Source organism: Lucilia sericata, unplaced genomic scaffold (genome assembly GCF_015586225.1).
Source record: "Lucilia sericata isolate MDLA Ls3-8-SP2 unplaced genomic scaffold, ASM1558622v1 Contig000853F_arrow, whole genome shotgun sequence".
Lineage (NCBI taxonomy): Eukaryota > Metazoa > Arthropoda > Insecta > Diptera > Calliphoridae > Lucilia > Lucilia sericata.
Window position 1 is genome coordinate 55,973 of NW_023994845.1, and position 17,543 is coordinate 73,515.

The 17,543-nt window shown below is 31.0% G+C and overlaps 1 protein-coding gene and 7 non-coding genes across 12 annotated transcripts in view; 7 read left to right on the plus strand and 1 right to left on the minus strand.

The window, feature by feature from the left end:
- The window catches only part of LOC119608580 (myosin heavy chain 95F), an 82,692-nt gene that overhangs the window by 37,168 nt on the left and 27,981 nt on the right, over positions 1 to 17,543 (minus strand). The window contains exon 2 of one of the 5 annotated variants that reach the window (XM_037963048.1): positions 16,656 to 16,704. Coding sequence is in view for 4 of the 5 variants with exons in the window: in XM_037963045.1 (XP_037818973.1) it covers positions 9,576 to 9,612 (37 nt within the window). In the remaining variant the exon portion in view is untranslated. Of the gene's footprint in view, positions 1 to 9,575; positions 10,030 to 16,655; positions 16,705 to 17,543 lie in introns of those variants that run through there. The other 4 variants (XM_037963045.1, XM_037963047.1, XM_037963052.1 and 1 more) reach the window with 4 other exon arrangements.
- Trnal-uaa lies at positions 12,546 to 12,629 on the plus strand. Its single transcript has one exon. It is a non-coding gene; the product is annotated as a tRNA-Leu (tRNA).
- Positions 12,799 to 12,882, plus strand: Trnal-uaa. Its single transcript has one exon. It is a non-coding gene; the product is annotated as a tRNA-Leu (tRNA).
- Trnal-uaa lies at positions 13,156 to 13,239 on the plus strand. Its single transcript has one exon. It is a non-coding gene; the product is annotated as a tRNA-Leu (tRNA).
- On the plus strand, positions 13,654 to 13,737 carry Trnal-uaa. The gene has a single exon. It is a non-coding gene; the product is annotated as a tRNA-Leu (tRNA).
- On the plus strand, positions 14,352 to 14,435 carry Trnal-uaa. The gene has a single exon. It is a non-coding gene; the product is annotated as a tRNA-Leu (tRNA).
- On the plus strand, positions 15,157 to 15,240 carry Trnal-uaa. The gene has a single exon. It is a non-coding gene; the product is annotated as a tRNA-Leu (tRNA).
- Positions 15,510 to 15,593, plus strand: Trnal-uaa. Its single transcript has one exon. It is a non-coding gene; the product is annotated as a tRNA-Leu (tRNA).

Below are 17,543 nucleotides of genomic sequence, written 5' to 3' on the forward strand. Positions count from 1 at the left end.
TTCTTGACTTTTCCACTGGCAACGTAGGAGTACTTGTACGTTCATAATTAAATGCTGAAAGTTTATGTGACTTTAAGAAATCTTCCAAAGAAGACACTATTTGTCTATTGCTCTGCTACATTACAAATTTATAAAACTTCCTCATGTCGCAAGTTCGAAAAGAATCTTAAATGTTTGTATAAGTACATAGTATATTTTCAATCCATTTTTTCACGTATGTGTTTCTTAATGAAAATTCCGACATGTTCAACGAATTGTAAATTCACTAAATTAATAATGTGTGAATGTTAAATTTATTCACAAAATATTGATGTAATGCAGGAAGGCATGTTATCAAATAGTTTACCTTGTTGACTTGATAAAATTTAACTTAACGATTTTAATTGTGTATGACTGAGCTCCAGAAGATTAGAAAGCAAAATTTAGTTCAATCATTCTTTAAATGTATTGATTATGAAGATGTTTGCATTCCATTCTTGGGAAAATCACTCAAAGTTAACGATCGTAGGCAGGTTTGGGCAAAGTTAGAATACTACTTTGGCTTTAGAATGTTTTGACAATTCGAATTCCGGCACGGGTTCCCGTGAAAAAATGAGATTCCATCCAACAAAGCGATGGATGAGTCACGTCCCATATAGGAAAAATTGGCTTATGTGTTTGTAATTTCCAGTCTTGGGGGTTATGATTACATATTCAATTACAATATCCAGGCTTGGGGATAATGATTATATTTGCAGTAATTGTAATTGAAGCTTTACTAATTACAATTACTTGTAATTGCAATTGGAGTTTTGGCAACTACAATTACATGTAATTTCAAAATTTGTCCCTTATAATTACATGTAATTTGTGATACATACCTAAATTACAATAATGATTATATTTGCAGTAATTGTAATTGAAGCTTTACTAATTACAATTACTTGTAATTGCAAAATTTGTCCCTTATAATTACATGTAATTTGTGATACATACCTAAATTACAATTACTTGTAATTGTAATTGATAAACTTTTACTTGTAATTGTAACGGGATAAACTTCAATTAGAAGTAATTGTAATTGGCAAAACTTCAATTACAGTTAATTGCAATTGGTTATTGGTCTATTACACATTACAAATAATTGTAATTGGAAAACAACTTTTATCTGTAAGAAATATTAATGAGTTATTTTCCTCACTACAGGAAGCTCTTCTCAGATTTACCCCGGAATAATCTTCTATATTATACAAAAATTGCTGATATATTTAGTATCTGTTGCGGTTGAAATCCAAGCAGTATACGCGCACTTTCGTTCGCCAGATTCCAATGATAACATTTAACCATACGATAGACATTTTTGGTAAATCTAAGCCATTTTTAAATTTCCGAATCGATGTCTATTTAAACCTACAGTTAAGACTATTTTTTAGACAAAGTCGTTGCTATTCGGTACGCGTTATTAGGCATTTGATTGGAAAATAAATATATGGGCAAAAGTGTCATTATGATGATGTGGGTATCATAATAAGATCAGCGTTATAAATAACATATGTCTACCTACCGAATATACAACAGTCCACATTTCTTGGTGAGAAAATTCGTCAAAAAATTCAACAATTAATGAGTTAACACCGCAGTTCGTAAAATAAGCTTGGCTCAGGGACTCTATAAAACTTGCTGTAAAATGTTTGTCTTTGACCGAAAGTATGATTCGGACGGAAATTTAGCATTGTAAAATACGATCAATAAATAGAGATTCAATTGATATCTTCTGACTTTTCAAACTTCTCTAGCCTTGATAGGCTTGGTGACCGTCACTGTTATAACTTTTTAATTCAATCGTTGTTATAGATATTGCTCAAGCGAATTCAACCAGGAGTTATATTTTCGAATGAATTCGATAGACTCGATTGCAACATGCAGACTATTTATAGGATCGGGGAAGAGCGAAGTTTTTTTATTATTTCTGTTGGTCTATTTTAGATTCCTGTTGGTCTATTTTAGATAAGACAATGAAGCATGGCACTTTCGATACTGTAGAAATTTGTGAAATCGGTTCTCCGATATATCTTTAATGCAGAGATGTTTCATTAACGAATCTAGTAAGATCAAATAGATTCGATAAATAGACACTTGACTACAACTTGTAGACTATTTAAACACCTCAGGGCTTTATTGGATCGGTGAATACCGAAAATTTGTATACTAAATCGTAGCATAGATCTCCTGATTTCTAATAGAACAATAAAGAGTAAGTTCTTATATGTATTTTTTATAATTTGCAACTGGAATCTTTTTTAGGCCAGTTTAAACTGAAAGCATAACTAATTTCCAATATGTATATAGATTTAAGAAGTTCAGAATAGGAAAACAAAGAAGAGAAAATTGTAAGAACTGCAAAAGAAAAAACAAACACAATTTATGTCAAACGAAACAAAACAAAAAAAAAAGCGAAATATACAAAGCAATAAAACCAACACATGTCCAAACATACGTTTTATTGTTGCTTCTTTGTCAAAGCATGCAAAAAAAAAAATTGTCTCGTTTTGATGAAATTTTCAGAGGTTGTCTCTAATTTTTGCTCATATCTCTGTTATTTATGGACGAATTTTGCTGATGGACACTTCTCGAAAGCATGTCTGACAGAATTGTTGATGATTAGGATGCCAATGATATCTAGGGTCTTTAGCAAATTGATTTCGAAAGACACACAGACAGAAGGGCGTGGCTTAATCAACTCCGCTATCAATAAATATCCAGAATACATATACTTTATAGTGTCGGTTAACTATATTGTGGAAATTACAAACGGAATGACTCTAAAAATTACATCTAGTGGTGGTATTAATCCAGGAGCTTTGAAGCTCATCAAAAACATTCCACATGGTTGGGATACTTAAACTGGAGGACTCTTAACTAAATCGTGAAGTGGTTAAAGATGTTCAAAGTTCAGCAAAGAAAGCTGCATTCTCCCCGAATTAATGGTATCTTTGTTTAATGACTTTTCAAGTTCCAAATTCATCTTAAGGTCTTTTCTAGAGTTAAATACAGATAGAGTTAAATACATTACTACAGGTTCAGTTTAGCTGATATCTAGAAATTCATGAAAACTATATTTGGAATAGTAAAAAATTCTCCAGCGATTGATTCCATTCTGATAAGTATAAATTGAGATTTTTGCTCGAGAGTCTAACTTCTATATTTATTTTTATTGCAATATTAACTATAAGAGGCAATTCAAATATGAATAAAACAATTCTTCATAATTACTACAAGTTGTTGCAGACAAAATGACACACTTGGCATACCGTTTCCTTCCTTCATCTATGTATGTACAAATGAATATAATGATGATACCATGTATCATGTGTAATAAAATTTCTGCAAGTCTTGCTTAGCTTCTTCCAAGACGTTACCGCTGCTGCTGTTGCAGCTTTTCATGATGAGCATGATGTATATTATGAAATATATATGAGTTTCTTACGGCATTTATGTAATTCATATGGGCATGTATGTACATACATGTATTTTCATACATTCATACGTTCATCATACAACAGTAAAGTGTGCGAATAATTATTACACTTATTGCAATCTGTACTCATCATCGTATATAATAATTTTCTAGTGCTTTAGGCCATAGAGTCTACAATTTTTCATCTACTTTTTTTGGTCTTTCCATAAAAAAAAAACTTTTTGCTACTGCTGGTGCTGCTGATGAAGATGATATGGAAGATGGTGATGCATCATCATGCAAAACAATCAAGATTTTGTTAAATTGTCTGTAAAAATGAGTTTGTTTTTTTCTATATGTTTTTGTTGTTTTGTAAAATTTATATTGTTGCTAATTTTGAACGTGAGGGATTTACACAATTTAATGTGTTAAAATATGATCTTGGGAATACACAAAAATGTAATAAGTGTTTTGGTTTTAAATGTATTTTTTTCCTTTAATTTAATTTTAATGGAACATAATTAAGGGGGTTTTATAAGCCTGACAATTAAAAAAAAAAACAAATGCCTTGTGGACATTCTTTTGGAAAAGTAATTTGGTTTTATATAAAAAAAGAACAATCGTCACTTTTTAAACATTTTGTCATAGGTCATTGAACCAACTCCAATCCTACTGTTTCCATTGCTGAGTTTGATATTCGCTTTCTCTTCAGGCAAATGTCTGTCTGGATTTTCATGAATGTATAGTTTTATTAAACTTGTATTTAAAAATGCCTTAAAAACTTGTTTTAATTTTATAAATTTTTAACTATAAATTAATTTAATTTAATTTACTTTAACCAAAATTAAATATTGTTATTGCAAATATTTTTCAAAATTGATGCCAACTAAGTAGAACTATTGAAAACCAATAACATCTTATCTTTAATGGAAAGAAAAAAAAGGAAAGTATACTTGTTTATTGATTTATTATCAGACAATAAAATTAGTTAATTGACAATTAAAATTGATAATGAAATAATTTTTGTAAAAGAACAGGAAACAATTGAAGGTCGTTTAAAAATCACTGATATAAAAATAGTTTGCTTTTTACAATTAAACTAAATTACAAATAATAAACTAAGAAGAACGATAAGAGACGTTTTCCTAATAATAAAGGGCCCTTCAGACGATCACACTTTACGTACGACAAGTCTAATGAAAAAGTAAAATGAAATTCCATCCGTATGACAAAAAAGAGAATAAAAGTAGTTTGAATTATATTTTTCGTGTTTACACGATTGGTATAAAACAATAACAAAGTAAGATGGAAACAGCTGTTTCACTTTTTTTGTATGTGTTTACATACAAATACATCCCTGATCTAATGCAACTTCCCAGCTAGCATTTACATGATTCATTGGCGAGCGCGATGATTTTGCGACTATTTTTTTAATCGTCCACACGATTGTCCTCATTTTGTGAATCTTTTTTCAATCTTCCAGACGATTGTTTCATTTTGTGACTCGTTTTATAATCGTCCTGACGATTATTTAAAAAAATATATATTTTAATGTACCAAAAGATGCTTTTGCGAGTAATTTTGGCGATTGTTGAACGAATTAATCGTCGCTTATGTATTTTAGCGATCATCGGAGGATTGTTGTTAGTCAACGATCATATTTTACTCTTCCAAATGATGCATATATTATTGTCAAACCGGTTTATTTATATTACGCAACAATCGCCGATTACGGATTCTGGAGATAGTTGGGCGAATTTTACCGTTATACGTATAAACGTTTAGCAAAAACAAATTATTTTGTCTTCTTTTCAACTCAGTTTATAATCAGTGTCGAGACAAGTAAGAATAAAAAGTGGTTTTTGAAGTTTATTAAATTAAAAATTTAATTTTTAATAAAGTTTCTTATAAATACTAAGTGTATTAACTAAAAAGTGTTTTATTAGAAATCAAAAATTAAATTTATAATATAAAATAATTTATAATGCTATCAAATAAAGCAATGATGGAGTCTGCTTATAATGAAGTGGGATCATCCAAAAAACAAGTTAAAGGCAGGGAAACATCTGATTGCGATGATGTCCCAATGAAAGTCAGTTCTTTCGAAAAATTGGTTGAATCGGATTTCACTGAAACATCATCCGTTTGCGATAATTTTCCAGTTGAATATATAGAAGAAGTGAATTGGCCGAGTAATGAAAGTGTGAAAGAGAAAATTAGACTTTGGACAGTAAAACACGGGTTAACTACAACTGTGGTCAACGAGTAAAACTGTAAAACAGTTGGAAGAATTACATAAACAAATAGAAGAGAACGTGGATATTGTAGCTCAATTGGTATGTATATAATTATCCGTCTATATACATATTTTTTAATATAAACATACATATATACATATATTCATATCAAAATTTTTACAGAAATACGTTATTGGTAAAGTGGGTGGCGACAGCTCCAACTCGTTTGTCAGGAATGCAATTAAAAAAATGCTGAGCGATGATGTGGCTGCAAAATTGAGTTGGCGTGGAACGAACAGTAAGCCCAGTATTCAGGAATTCAATATAACGAAAATTATAACAAGTAAGTATTTTTTATAACATGATTTTACTGAATTCTAATTATTTTCTTTTTAATGGTGTCTGCCATTCAAAATTTCCGAAAGCTGATGATGCAGGTATAAATAAGGTATTACAACAACATTTTGTTCATGCTGGTGACCGTCTCAGAAAGAGTGACCGAACCAAAAAGATTGATGAAGCCAAGAAAATTGACGATTTGGCTGAAAAATAACTTTATTTTTTAATAATTTTTCTATTGCATAATTATTTCCATTATTCATATGTATGTATTTATTTTCATAATTGAATTCAAATTTATATTTATTTTTTTTTTTTTTATTTAAAGTTGACAAAAATGCCAATGCAATAAACAGTATAAAACGAATATCAATACTTTTTATTTTTAGCATATTTTTAGGCATTTTAGGATCAATTAAAATCTTCTTTACGATCGTTCCAAGACTCTTCTATAATTCTTTTTATCGTATCGTAGAAGATTCATTAAGACGATTGTGTAAAGATTCTGTTTATCGCATCGTAGAAGATTCATTAAGACGATTGTGTCAAGACTCTTTTTAACACATCGTAGACGATTCATAGAGAAGAGTCGCGGCTGTGACACAGTTACTCCCGTTGCGTTGAACTTTCGTAATTGGAATACGATATCGCGGAAGATTAATTTAATCGCCACCTCCAATCGCGGAAGATCCTTTTTTGAAAGAAAATGCTAGCTGGGTTGCTTGTTTTTTGAATCATTTCAAAAAATGAAGAGAGCCATACGATTGTTAAATTTTCCATCCGTATTTTCTCTCAATGTGTGATGGTTTTATTAAATATTGCGTTTAGACGATCCCATCCGTTCTCTTCTACACAAAATTTCTAATGCGACTTGCTTGTTTTTTTAATAATTTCAAAAAATGAAGAGAGCCATACGACTGTCAAATTTTCCATCCGTATTTTCTCTCAATGTGTGATGGTTTTATTACATATTGCGTTTAGACGATCCCATCCGTTCTCTTCTACACAAAATTTTGACAGAACATATTACTTGTGTGCTCGTGTGAAGGGGGCTTAAGTATGGCTATAGTTCAGGCAAGGCTTTGAAAATTAACTATTGTAAATATTTCTAATCGAATCCATTCGAATAAATTTTTTTGACTTTATTCGTCGTGTCAATTCTGAGGTCAGGATGAAATGCTCCACTCTTTGGGTTATTAATAAAAACTTGTGGGTCTGTGTTTTTAACGACTTTTTTCTCTTTTGAATTATTGCTAAAAGAACAGTTTATAGCATTACTAAATAATAGACCGACTCTCAAAAAATGGCGCTTGATTACCGCTTCTATAGGTTATTCTGACATATGATGTTTCCAAAAATGTTTTTGGTTTAGTATTGACAGTTTGTGAGCTGGATCATTTTCAAAAAAATGGACGGAATTATTCCATTTTCCGCTGCAACTGCACACAAACATGGACACAATCTTGAACTAGACACAATCGATGGACACAATCGTTCACATTGATCATTAGACCTCTTTGATCTTGATGTGTCCACTTTAGATGAGGATGAGTTTACATCAAGAGTCTGAGAGTTAGTGAAATCTTGGGCAAAAACTTGACTATTCTAATTAATTATCCGTCCGTGTTGATATGATATTCACCACAGTATGAGGAAGTTAAGGTCACCGGATATCGAGAAGTCGACGACCTAATATTACGAAAAAAGTGCTTGCAGTTCACAAGTCTTTTTCGTTCTAGGTATCCCATGCAGTAACGTAAGTCTCCAAAGCCCAATGTTGAACACTTCTTCGCATTACTCGCAATGGTGTAATCCTTGTATACCACATAGAAAGGCGGAGCCACTATCCGAAAATAAACTATCATCTCAAATATGTCTCTCAAGTCTGCAGACCCCAATCATAGTACCGACTTTCAAACCCTGGTTCTCTATCTGATTAGTTGTCGTCAAGGAATCTTAACATCCAACTCAAAGTCAAGAAGGCAACAGTCGCCTACTAAACCTATCGTAAAATGTTTGGGATGAAATAAGAAAACAATCCCAACCTAGTTAAATGGACATATACGTCCTATTCTTAGATCCGTATCTCTTGTATGGTGGATTTCAACTAAGAGGAAATTGTTTTAGATCAGTTATACAAAGATCAGATATCGGAATGTATTGGTATAACAGGTCCTCTAAAAACTAGTCCTTCAAAAGCTCTGAACACTATATTACACATCCTACCTATAGATCTGCATATAATGCTTGCAACGCAAATCAAGTACATACATATGGACATGCTAAGATTTTATGATTACTACCTCCAATCTTTAACTCCTCACACGGATTTTGATAGAGTTTTAAAAGTCAGAGTTCCTTCTAGGAGCGAGTGTTATAGGGGTTAACTACCGAGAGTATAAACCACCAGAATTTTTACAGCTGTTTTTAAAATGAACTCTCAATATTAACTCCCAGCGTGAGAACATAGAAATTTTTGTCGACAGCCAAGCGACACATCTTTCACTAAACTCTTATACTACCACTACAGTATTAGACAGACAATGCAAGAAAGATCTGACATTGCCCATACAGATGAGCTTTTCAGAACGGGATTTGCTCTTGATATCTCCAACTCCGTTATGTTTTATCTAATGCAGTAACCACAGATTTTTTCTTAAAAAGGCTCGAAATAGATGGAATAACCTAGGCAGATGTTTTGTGCGTTTCTATTATAGAGGTTAATAAGAGAAACAGTTTTCTTGGCAGTTATTTCATATCCATCCCGTTACTCTATATCCATCTGGGTCTAAACTTAATTACATCTTGAGATTTCTCAGGGCTACAGACTGGATCTATATTTGACAGAGTAGACATCCATGACATAGGGAACTTACGGCTGCTGTTGCCCTGAACCATATCCGGAGTCATCGATTAACACTCTGCGCCCTTGAGTAAAAACTTAGTTGGGAACTTACTGCTGCTGTTTATAAAGAGAACAGATACTGCTCTGAAACTATCCGAACTCATGGATTACCACTGTGAGCCTCATGAGTAAAAACTTAGTTATAGTCCACTAAAAGGCAGCACAGAGATCCAAGTTGGATTGTTGTGCGAGTAACCTCAGATATACTTACGTGCTCAAAAAAAGAAATTTGGTATAAAAATAGTTGTTTACAGTTTTTGGTGGAGGGTGGATTATACTTTTTAAAGACATACATTTGTTATATCGTAAGAACCAGTGTGGGATAAAAAAATCGTAAAAAAAACTTTTGAACTAGTAATTCTAAATTAATGAAATACAACCTCGGTTTTTATTCAATATGCTGCATAAACTTTTGAACTAGATCTCTGTGCTACATAACATAATTTCGTTTTAAATCCTTGAAAAACTATTTCTTTAAGAAATCTATTCTTATTGGATATATAAAATAAAACAATTCCATAAAAATCCAATAAGAATTTGTTTACAATATAGAAAAAAAAAAAAAAACATTTTCCCATGACACTTCCCCCAAACCAAAATGAAAACAAACAATATGTTAATTAAAATGTTGAATATTTTAAAAGGTCATTGAACTTACCATCAACTTTTTTCGATTTATTGGTATAAAAATCCATGTTGAAGAGCTGGTTGATGTTGTTGTTTATTATTTAGCAGTAAATGTTTTAGATTAATTAAATTTATATGACTAAATTTAAACTAAATACCAATTACTTAAATAGTAGTTGTAAGTGTAATGCGTTATTGTGAGAAAGTGTGGGGAGAAGAAAGACAATTTTTTACAAATGACGTCTTTTTTAATGATAAAACTACAAAAACAATCCAACAGGGAAACACTCGAGAAAAAAAATCAATAATGCATTTGTAGCATTATTTACAACAACAATATGAGGGTTGAAGCAAAAAACAAAGAAAATTTTGAAAAAATAAAAACAATCTCCAGGGGGTGAGGGTGTTCGTTTTATTTTATAGTTGTGATGTTTTCAAAATTTTCCAATTAAATTGTTTATTTAGATAAAATATGAGAGAGAGAGAGAGAGGAAGAGATAAAACAGTTTTCTGTTTGTTTATGTTATTTTGAAGACAAAATTTTTCTTTTAAATCTGTTAGTTGAAGATAATTTTGTTTGAATTTTCTTTAAATTTTAAAATTTATCTTTTACACTTTTTTTTACTTTTAAAACACTTTCACATAATTTATGGTTTGTTTTTTATTTATTTAAGGAAAAGTTGTTTGGAAAATTTATTGTTCTGTCTATATGATGATGATGATGTTGTTATTGTTGTAGTTTGTAAGTAATTTCCAGCATATGTTTATTTAAAACGTAATATCTAGAAATTCATAGAATCAACCAACCCACTCCACACTTTTATTTGGGTTCCAAAGAGTAGAGAACTTTTTACGGCAGTTTAGTATTAAGTTGTGTTTAATTAATTAACACTTTGTTTAAATTATTATTTCTCATTTAAAAATAACAAAATATATTTTGTGTATTTCATTTTCCATCGTAGTATTATTAACAAAATTTGTAAGCACAACTAAAACTGTGTGTAATTATAGTGACCCACATTTCTTTCTTTGCATTTTTACTCCAAATTCAGCCAGCAAACGGCATTAATAATAATAATTATAATAATGAACAAAACACGTATATAATTAAACTATATAAACAACAACAATCATTCATTAAATTGTAGAAATTGTATAATTTAATGATTTCAAAATAATTTGTTTGTTGCAAATATTAAACTTAAGTTTAAACTGCAGCCACAGATACCGAGATAAACTGTGTTACTGGGTGTATTCCCTTTTTTTGTTGTTTTTTTTTTCTCATTCGTTTATAATTTGGCAATGTTTCCTTTTCGTTTCACCTAGTAACCGACTTAAAAACCACCCATTATATTCCAGCACTCCGTACTCTCTTCTTCTTATTAGATTTTGTGCGTTTTTTTGTTGTTTTATTAACAAGTCAAAGTTTAAAACATTTAGCGTTTATTTCCAGTTTATTCGTTATTATAGAATATAGAATAAACTCTAGTGCTTGCCGGTTGTTACTTGTTAGACGTCACGAATTGCACTGATTAGTAGGAGATGCATTATTGCTAGAGTTGTGTATTCAAAATTACGAGATTTAATATTTAAGGATTTTTATATTGGGGTAGTTTGTATGTGTCTTTTGTATAACACATCTGTAGTTGTTATTGTGCCCTAAGATGAGACTAGAATTTAATATCGTTTACGTTATTTGATTACTGAGAGAGCATTTAAATTGTATAGCGCATGCCCCATGGATGTTGAAATTTAAATAGGTTTAATCATTACATTATAGTGTTGGTAACATGTCTTAGATATTCATGTAAAAATCTTCTAGGGTTGTGATTCGAATACTAATTACTTAACAAAATCACTGCAATGCATGTTTATTCGAATATTTCTTTTCAAAAAAAAAAGCTGAAAGTTTATCGCTACACTATTTCAAAAGCTATTAAACAGTATTAGAAAGACTTGAGCGCTCTAAAAAAACCTGGATGGGGCGGAAAAAGGCCTAGCAGACATTGATATGACAAAATAAGTCGAACAACTGTATATTTATTTCACACCAGAACAACGGCTCATTTAATGAGCCAAATAACAAATCAGGACAATTTCGGATACCCTGTGATAGGGTAGTCATCGATCGATACCAATAAGTATGGATATAGAGTAGAATTACGTCAATTGCAATTTAGGAAAAGTCGACTATGTAGTCAAGCGTAGTCATGATGACAATATCGACCAATATTCGCTTCAAACTAATAGATTATGTAGGTCTCCTGTGATCGTCTTGACCGATTTCAGCAGCTTTATTATAGGACATTTCTTGACTCTCCAAATTCAGAGAATTCTGCTTATTCGAGATGTCGTAATGGATAAATTTTTCATCGCCAGAAATTGCCTCTTTCAATTGCGTTCAAGCCCTGTTTCACCAGCTTCCAACAAATGATCATTTGGTATCATAATATTCGATAAGTTCGGATGTTTATCGAACAAAATGTCATATATGTAAGTTATTAAATATACTAACCCTGTGTAAAAGATACGCCTGTTATATATCCAGAATATGAAAATTTAACTCGGGATAAGAATTTCTCATAAATAAAAAAAGATTACGAACATTCTTATATATTCTACAAAATTCTGGTATGTTGCCCCAATTTCTACTACAAGATATTATCGAAGTATTCGACCCATAGTAATGATTGGAAGTAGCGTAACCAGTATATGTGTCAGGAAATTGGAGATGTATTCCTTCTTCATTACTTATATTTCTTAACCAATTAGATAATTAGTGTAAATCCAAAACATTTTAACAAAAACCAAAACGGCATGACATAAAAAACGCAGCATTACAACATTCTTTTATAATCACCAACAATAAATAAACTTTGTCCAAAAACATGATAGTAAAATCTAACAAATTCAATCTAATCTTTAAAGTAGAATTCGCAAACATTAGAATTTTACAGTTCTTTAATTTATAAAAAGTTATTTTGACGGTGAACATCAACAAGTCAGGTTGGCCGAGCGGTCTAAGGCGCCAGATTTAAGCTCTGGTTCCCGAGAGGGAGCGTGGGTTCGAACCCCACACCTGACAAAAGGTTTATTTTATATTTTTAAATTCTACAATTTGTTTATTATGAAAAGAGAAAGCTCAGCTTTAAGTATTTAAATTAAATACTTTTATTAATAAATTTGCATTTATTAATAATTTCTTAAATGGCAATTAGTATTAATATAAAGATTTTTGCTTACTAAGACGCAATGTCAGGTTGGCCGAGCGGTCTAAGGCGCCAGATTTAAGCTCTGGTTCCCGAGAGGGAGCGTGGGTTCGAACCCCACACCTGACAAAGAATTAATGTCTACTTTTTTCTTAAATCCTGACAGTATGTATATATTCTAATATATTCGAATATATTCTAAGGATTATATATGATTAATGATAGAAAAGGATAATTCCTATGAAGTATTCTCAAAGTTAACGCCAAATTTTGTAGAATATAGAACACATATTTAACTAAACTTTTTTTTACATCCTTTTAAAGGATCAACTTTAACTAGTTCTATAAATAACTTTTCTATTTCATATGGTAATATAACATGTGTACCGTGACGAATGTAAAGTCAGGTTGGCCGAGCGGTCTAAGGCGCCAGATTTAAGCTCTGGTTCCCGAGAGGGAGCGTGGGTTCGAACCCCACACCTGACAATGCAAATTAAATTTTATTTTTTTATTATTTTAGGAAAATCAGCTGATAATAAAATTTTTTTAACTGTTCACTAGTACATTACCTGTTCCCGATTTGGATAAATATTACCTCAGTTATTCCATGGAGGAAAAGTTTCAGCTAAAGTGTTCATCGGTTCGCTGTGATTATTCGGTAAATTGATAAAATAAAAATGACATCTATACAAAATTTTGTCTTAGTGACTAATGTTCTATTTTCTTTGTCTCAAAATTACCAAATAGTTCAAAAGAATGCAATCTGTAATCTGTAACCCTTATCAATTCAAACCAAAAATTTGTTAAGCTCTTTTGGTAAATTAAGATTAATTGTAAATAGTAATTGTATTTATGATTAACGTTTAATTTGTGCATATTTAATACTAAGTGCCTCGAAGAGTCAGGTTGGCCGAGCGGTCTAAGGCGCCAGATTTAAGCTCTGGTTCCCGAGAGGGAGCGTGGGTTCGAACCCCACACCTGACAAAAAATATGGTTTTTATTTTAACATTGTATTATCAGAAGCCACGAAAAAATAGGGACGGGGGGGCAAACTTCTCGATAACATCCGGAAAAGAAAGATTTCGGAAGTAATCGAGCATATACTATAGGATTTTGTGTAAGAAAATCCAATATCTACACAACATTAAGTCTCTGGAGAATTCAGAAAAGTGGTTCGAGAATTCCTTATTCATATTTGTTTAGTTTGGTTTTATATGGCGTTTGACAGCCACGGGATACATTTTCATGAACAAAGCAATCAGCTGTTGAAATCACTTCATTGCTTAACCCTTTCAAACCGATATAAAAGGTGACAAAAAGTTCTTCAAATTTATACAATATATTTAAAATATGATCAATTCATTCTAAATCGTGATCCAATGTAGTTATCATTATGATAAATATGAATATTCTATCAAACTACTGAAGAGCTTTTGAACTACTAGAACATTTAAGACCACAGAAAAAACAAAAAAATACAAATATTATAAGGCTATTTCTTTTACGACATACAATTATACAATATTTTGTAAATAATCATTATATAACATTTGAAAATGTGTACACTTCTAAGCCAATTTACAAGCTAAGCGCAGCAAGTCAGGTTGGCCGAGCGGTCTAAGGCGCCAGATTTAAGCTCTGGTTCCCGAGAGGGAGCGTGGGTTCGAACCCCACACCTGACAGAGAATATGTCTTTTATTTAAGTTATTTAGTATTAAAGTTCATATAATATAGGTTTGGGTCTGAGATAATCAATATATTAAGGCGAATCTAGTTGAAGGTGGAGAGTTTCTTAGTTTGTTTATATATGGAGTTTGAAAGTATCGGTTGTGGAATAGTTTTGTTTTATATGACCTCTGACGTTCTCTCGATAATTTTTCAGGATAAAAAAACAATCAGCTGTTGAAATGATATTACCTTACAATCGATTCGCCTTGCTACTACTACCACTGGATGTATCCAAAACTATTTAAAATCAATTTCAAATTTTATCATATTTCCTAAAATCGTAAAGGATCCCATTCAATCTCAATCTTGATGACCATCATTCAACCCAATCTTGATGACCATTATACCTATTGGTTAAATAAATTCCAATATATCTTAAAAGAAATATGTAGAGTTTATGAACTTTTAGAACATATATAATAACAGACAAAACCAAAAATTACAAATATTGTATTTCTATTTCTTTTACGACATACAATTATACAATATTTTGTAAATACCCTTAATCCTTACATAACATTTAAAGACCACAGAAAAAAACAAAAAATACAAATATTGTAAGGCTATTTCTTTTACGACATACAATTATACAATATTTTGTGAATACCCTTAATCTTTATATAACATTTGAAAATGTATATACTTGTAAGTCAATTTAAAAGCTAAGCATAACATGTCAGGTTGGCCGAGCGGTCTAAGGCGCCAGATTTAAGCTCTGGTTCCCGAGAGGGAGCGTGGGTTCGAACCCCACACCTGACAAAACAGTTATTTTTGTATTTTTTTAATATTTTAAATTAATATTTATCCCTATTCCTAAAACAAAATCCAGGATTCTTTTAAAAAGCCGATTTAAATTTAAATAGCTAGCTGTAAATTTAATTTGCTTTTAATTAAAACTAGTTTCATTTAAGCTTTTAAATATTTTCTCTTTTAAAAGAATTTGCTTTTGCGTTATCTCTCTCTCTCTTTCGTGGAAAGTTGTATAATTCTCATTTTCTTTTTTCTAAACAAAACGAAGTTAATCGCAAGTCAGGTTGGCCGAGCGGTCTAAGGCGCCAGATTTAAGCTCTGGTTCCCGAGAGGGAGCGTGGGTTCGAACCCCACACCTGACAGAAAATGTTTTCCCCTTTTTTCTTAATGTTCATCACTTCAACTTTTTTCCACCTGTTTATACGAACTTCAAAGTCTACACACATTTGATTATACATATCTGTTGGCTGTGCACTTCGTAACCCTTTTATTTAGAATAAAAAAAACTTTAACAAACAAATTAAAAGTACATGCGTCTTGGTTTGAGACAAACTTTTTTTGTATATAGGTATAGAATATTCAAAGTAAGTCGGTGTTTGTATGTCAAACAATAAATACTAGCACACTTCTTGTCTATAGCTTTATTTTTTTTACTTCCATACAAAGCCAAATAATTGACTCTGGTAAATTACAAAAAATTTCTGCTCCAATTCGTAGCAAAACAAAGAAATCAGCTCTCCCTAGTTGCAGTAAAAAATTTAAATAAAAATTCGCTATTAAAATAGAACAAAAGGGAATCATTTTTACAAAGTGACTCCTTTTCTATTTGTTTTTCTCTTGTTTTGGGTGTAATAAAACTTGGTTCGTTTGTTGTTCGTTGTGGAACCTTTATTCCATAAAAGTCTATTCATAAAGTAAATTAAAGTAAAACAACTTCCGGTTATAAAAAGCAGTATGTTGCACTGAAAAAGGGCTGGAGTTTACCGCTTAGTAAACATTCTCTATAAATGTAAATGTAAAAAAAGGAGTAAAATATTAAAAAATTTATGTAAGCATTTGCGCGGAAACACAAAAACTTGGGGGATAATGTGGAATAAAATATGAATGTGTATAGACCAATTTTTTTGTGGACAAGGTTAAACGCTTAGCACTTTAAATCTATGCCAATATTTTTGTAAATGGCAATACAAAAAATTGCTTTTAGTTGGGGAGTTGTATAAGATTAATTTAGATCATCATCAAATAATAAATGTATTGGCTTTTAGTCAATAGATGAGTAATTTATATTGTACATTTATCCTATTTTGGGTAAATTTAGTTTGCTCTAGAAAATAAGGATTTAATCCATAACTTAAATTAATATATTAAAGTACGATTTAGATGCAAAATTTTTAGAACTTATAAGGTTAAATATTTATACTTACATCCTTAATTGAAATATCTTCGCTGGAACAATATTATTTATTAATAGATCTGAAAAAAATGAGGAAAATATTGCATTATGCACTTTTATTTTTTCAGAGTAATATTAATAAAAAGAAAGTTTAAAAACAAACAAAAAAATAATAATAATAACTTCAAAAGTACCATTAGAAATTTCTGAAATACAATTGGAAACCGTGCAGAGCAGCGTCGTATTTCACTGTTCTCTGATATTAACGAACTTGTACTTTAGTACATATTTCAATACTTTTTGATATAGTCTACTATATTCTAGTCTACAGTATAGTCTAGTCTATAGTCTAGTCTATAGGCTAGTCTATAGTCTAGTCTATAGTCTAGTCTATAGTCTAGTCTATAGTCTAGTCTATAGTCTAGTCTATAGTCTAGTCTATAGTCTAGTCTAGTCTATAATCTAGTCTATAATCTAGTCTATAGTCTAGTCTATAGTCTAGTCTATAGTCTAGTATATACTCTAGTCTATAGTCTAGTATATAGTCTAGTATATAGTCTAGTCTATAGTCTAGTCTATAGTCTAGTCTATAGTCTAGTATATAGTCTAGTCTATAGTCTAGTCTATAGTCTAGTCTATAGTCTAGTCTATAGTCTAGTCTATAGTCTAGTCTATAGTCTAGTCTATAGTCTAGTCTGTAGTCTATAGTCTATATTCTAGTCTAGTCTATAGTCAGTCTATAGTCTAGTCTATAGTCTAGTCTATAGTCTAGTCTATAGTAGTCTAGTCTATAGTATAGTCTATAGTCTAGTCTATAGTCTAGTCTATCTAGTCTATAGTCTAGTCTATAGTCTAGTCTATAGTCTAGTCTATAGTCTAGTATATAGTCTAGTCTATAGTCTAGTCTATAGTCTAGTCT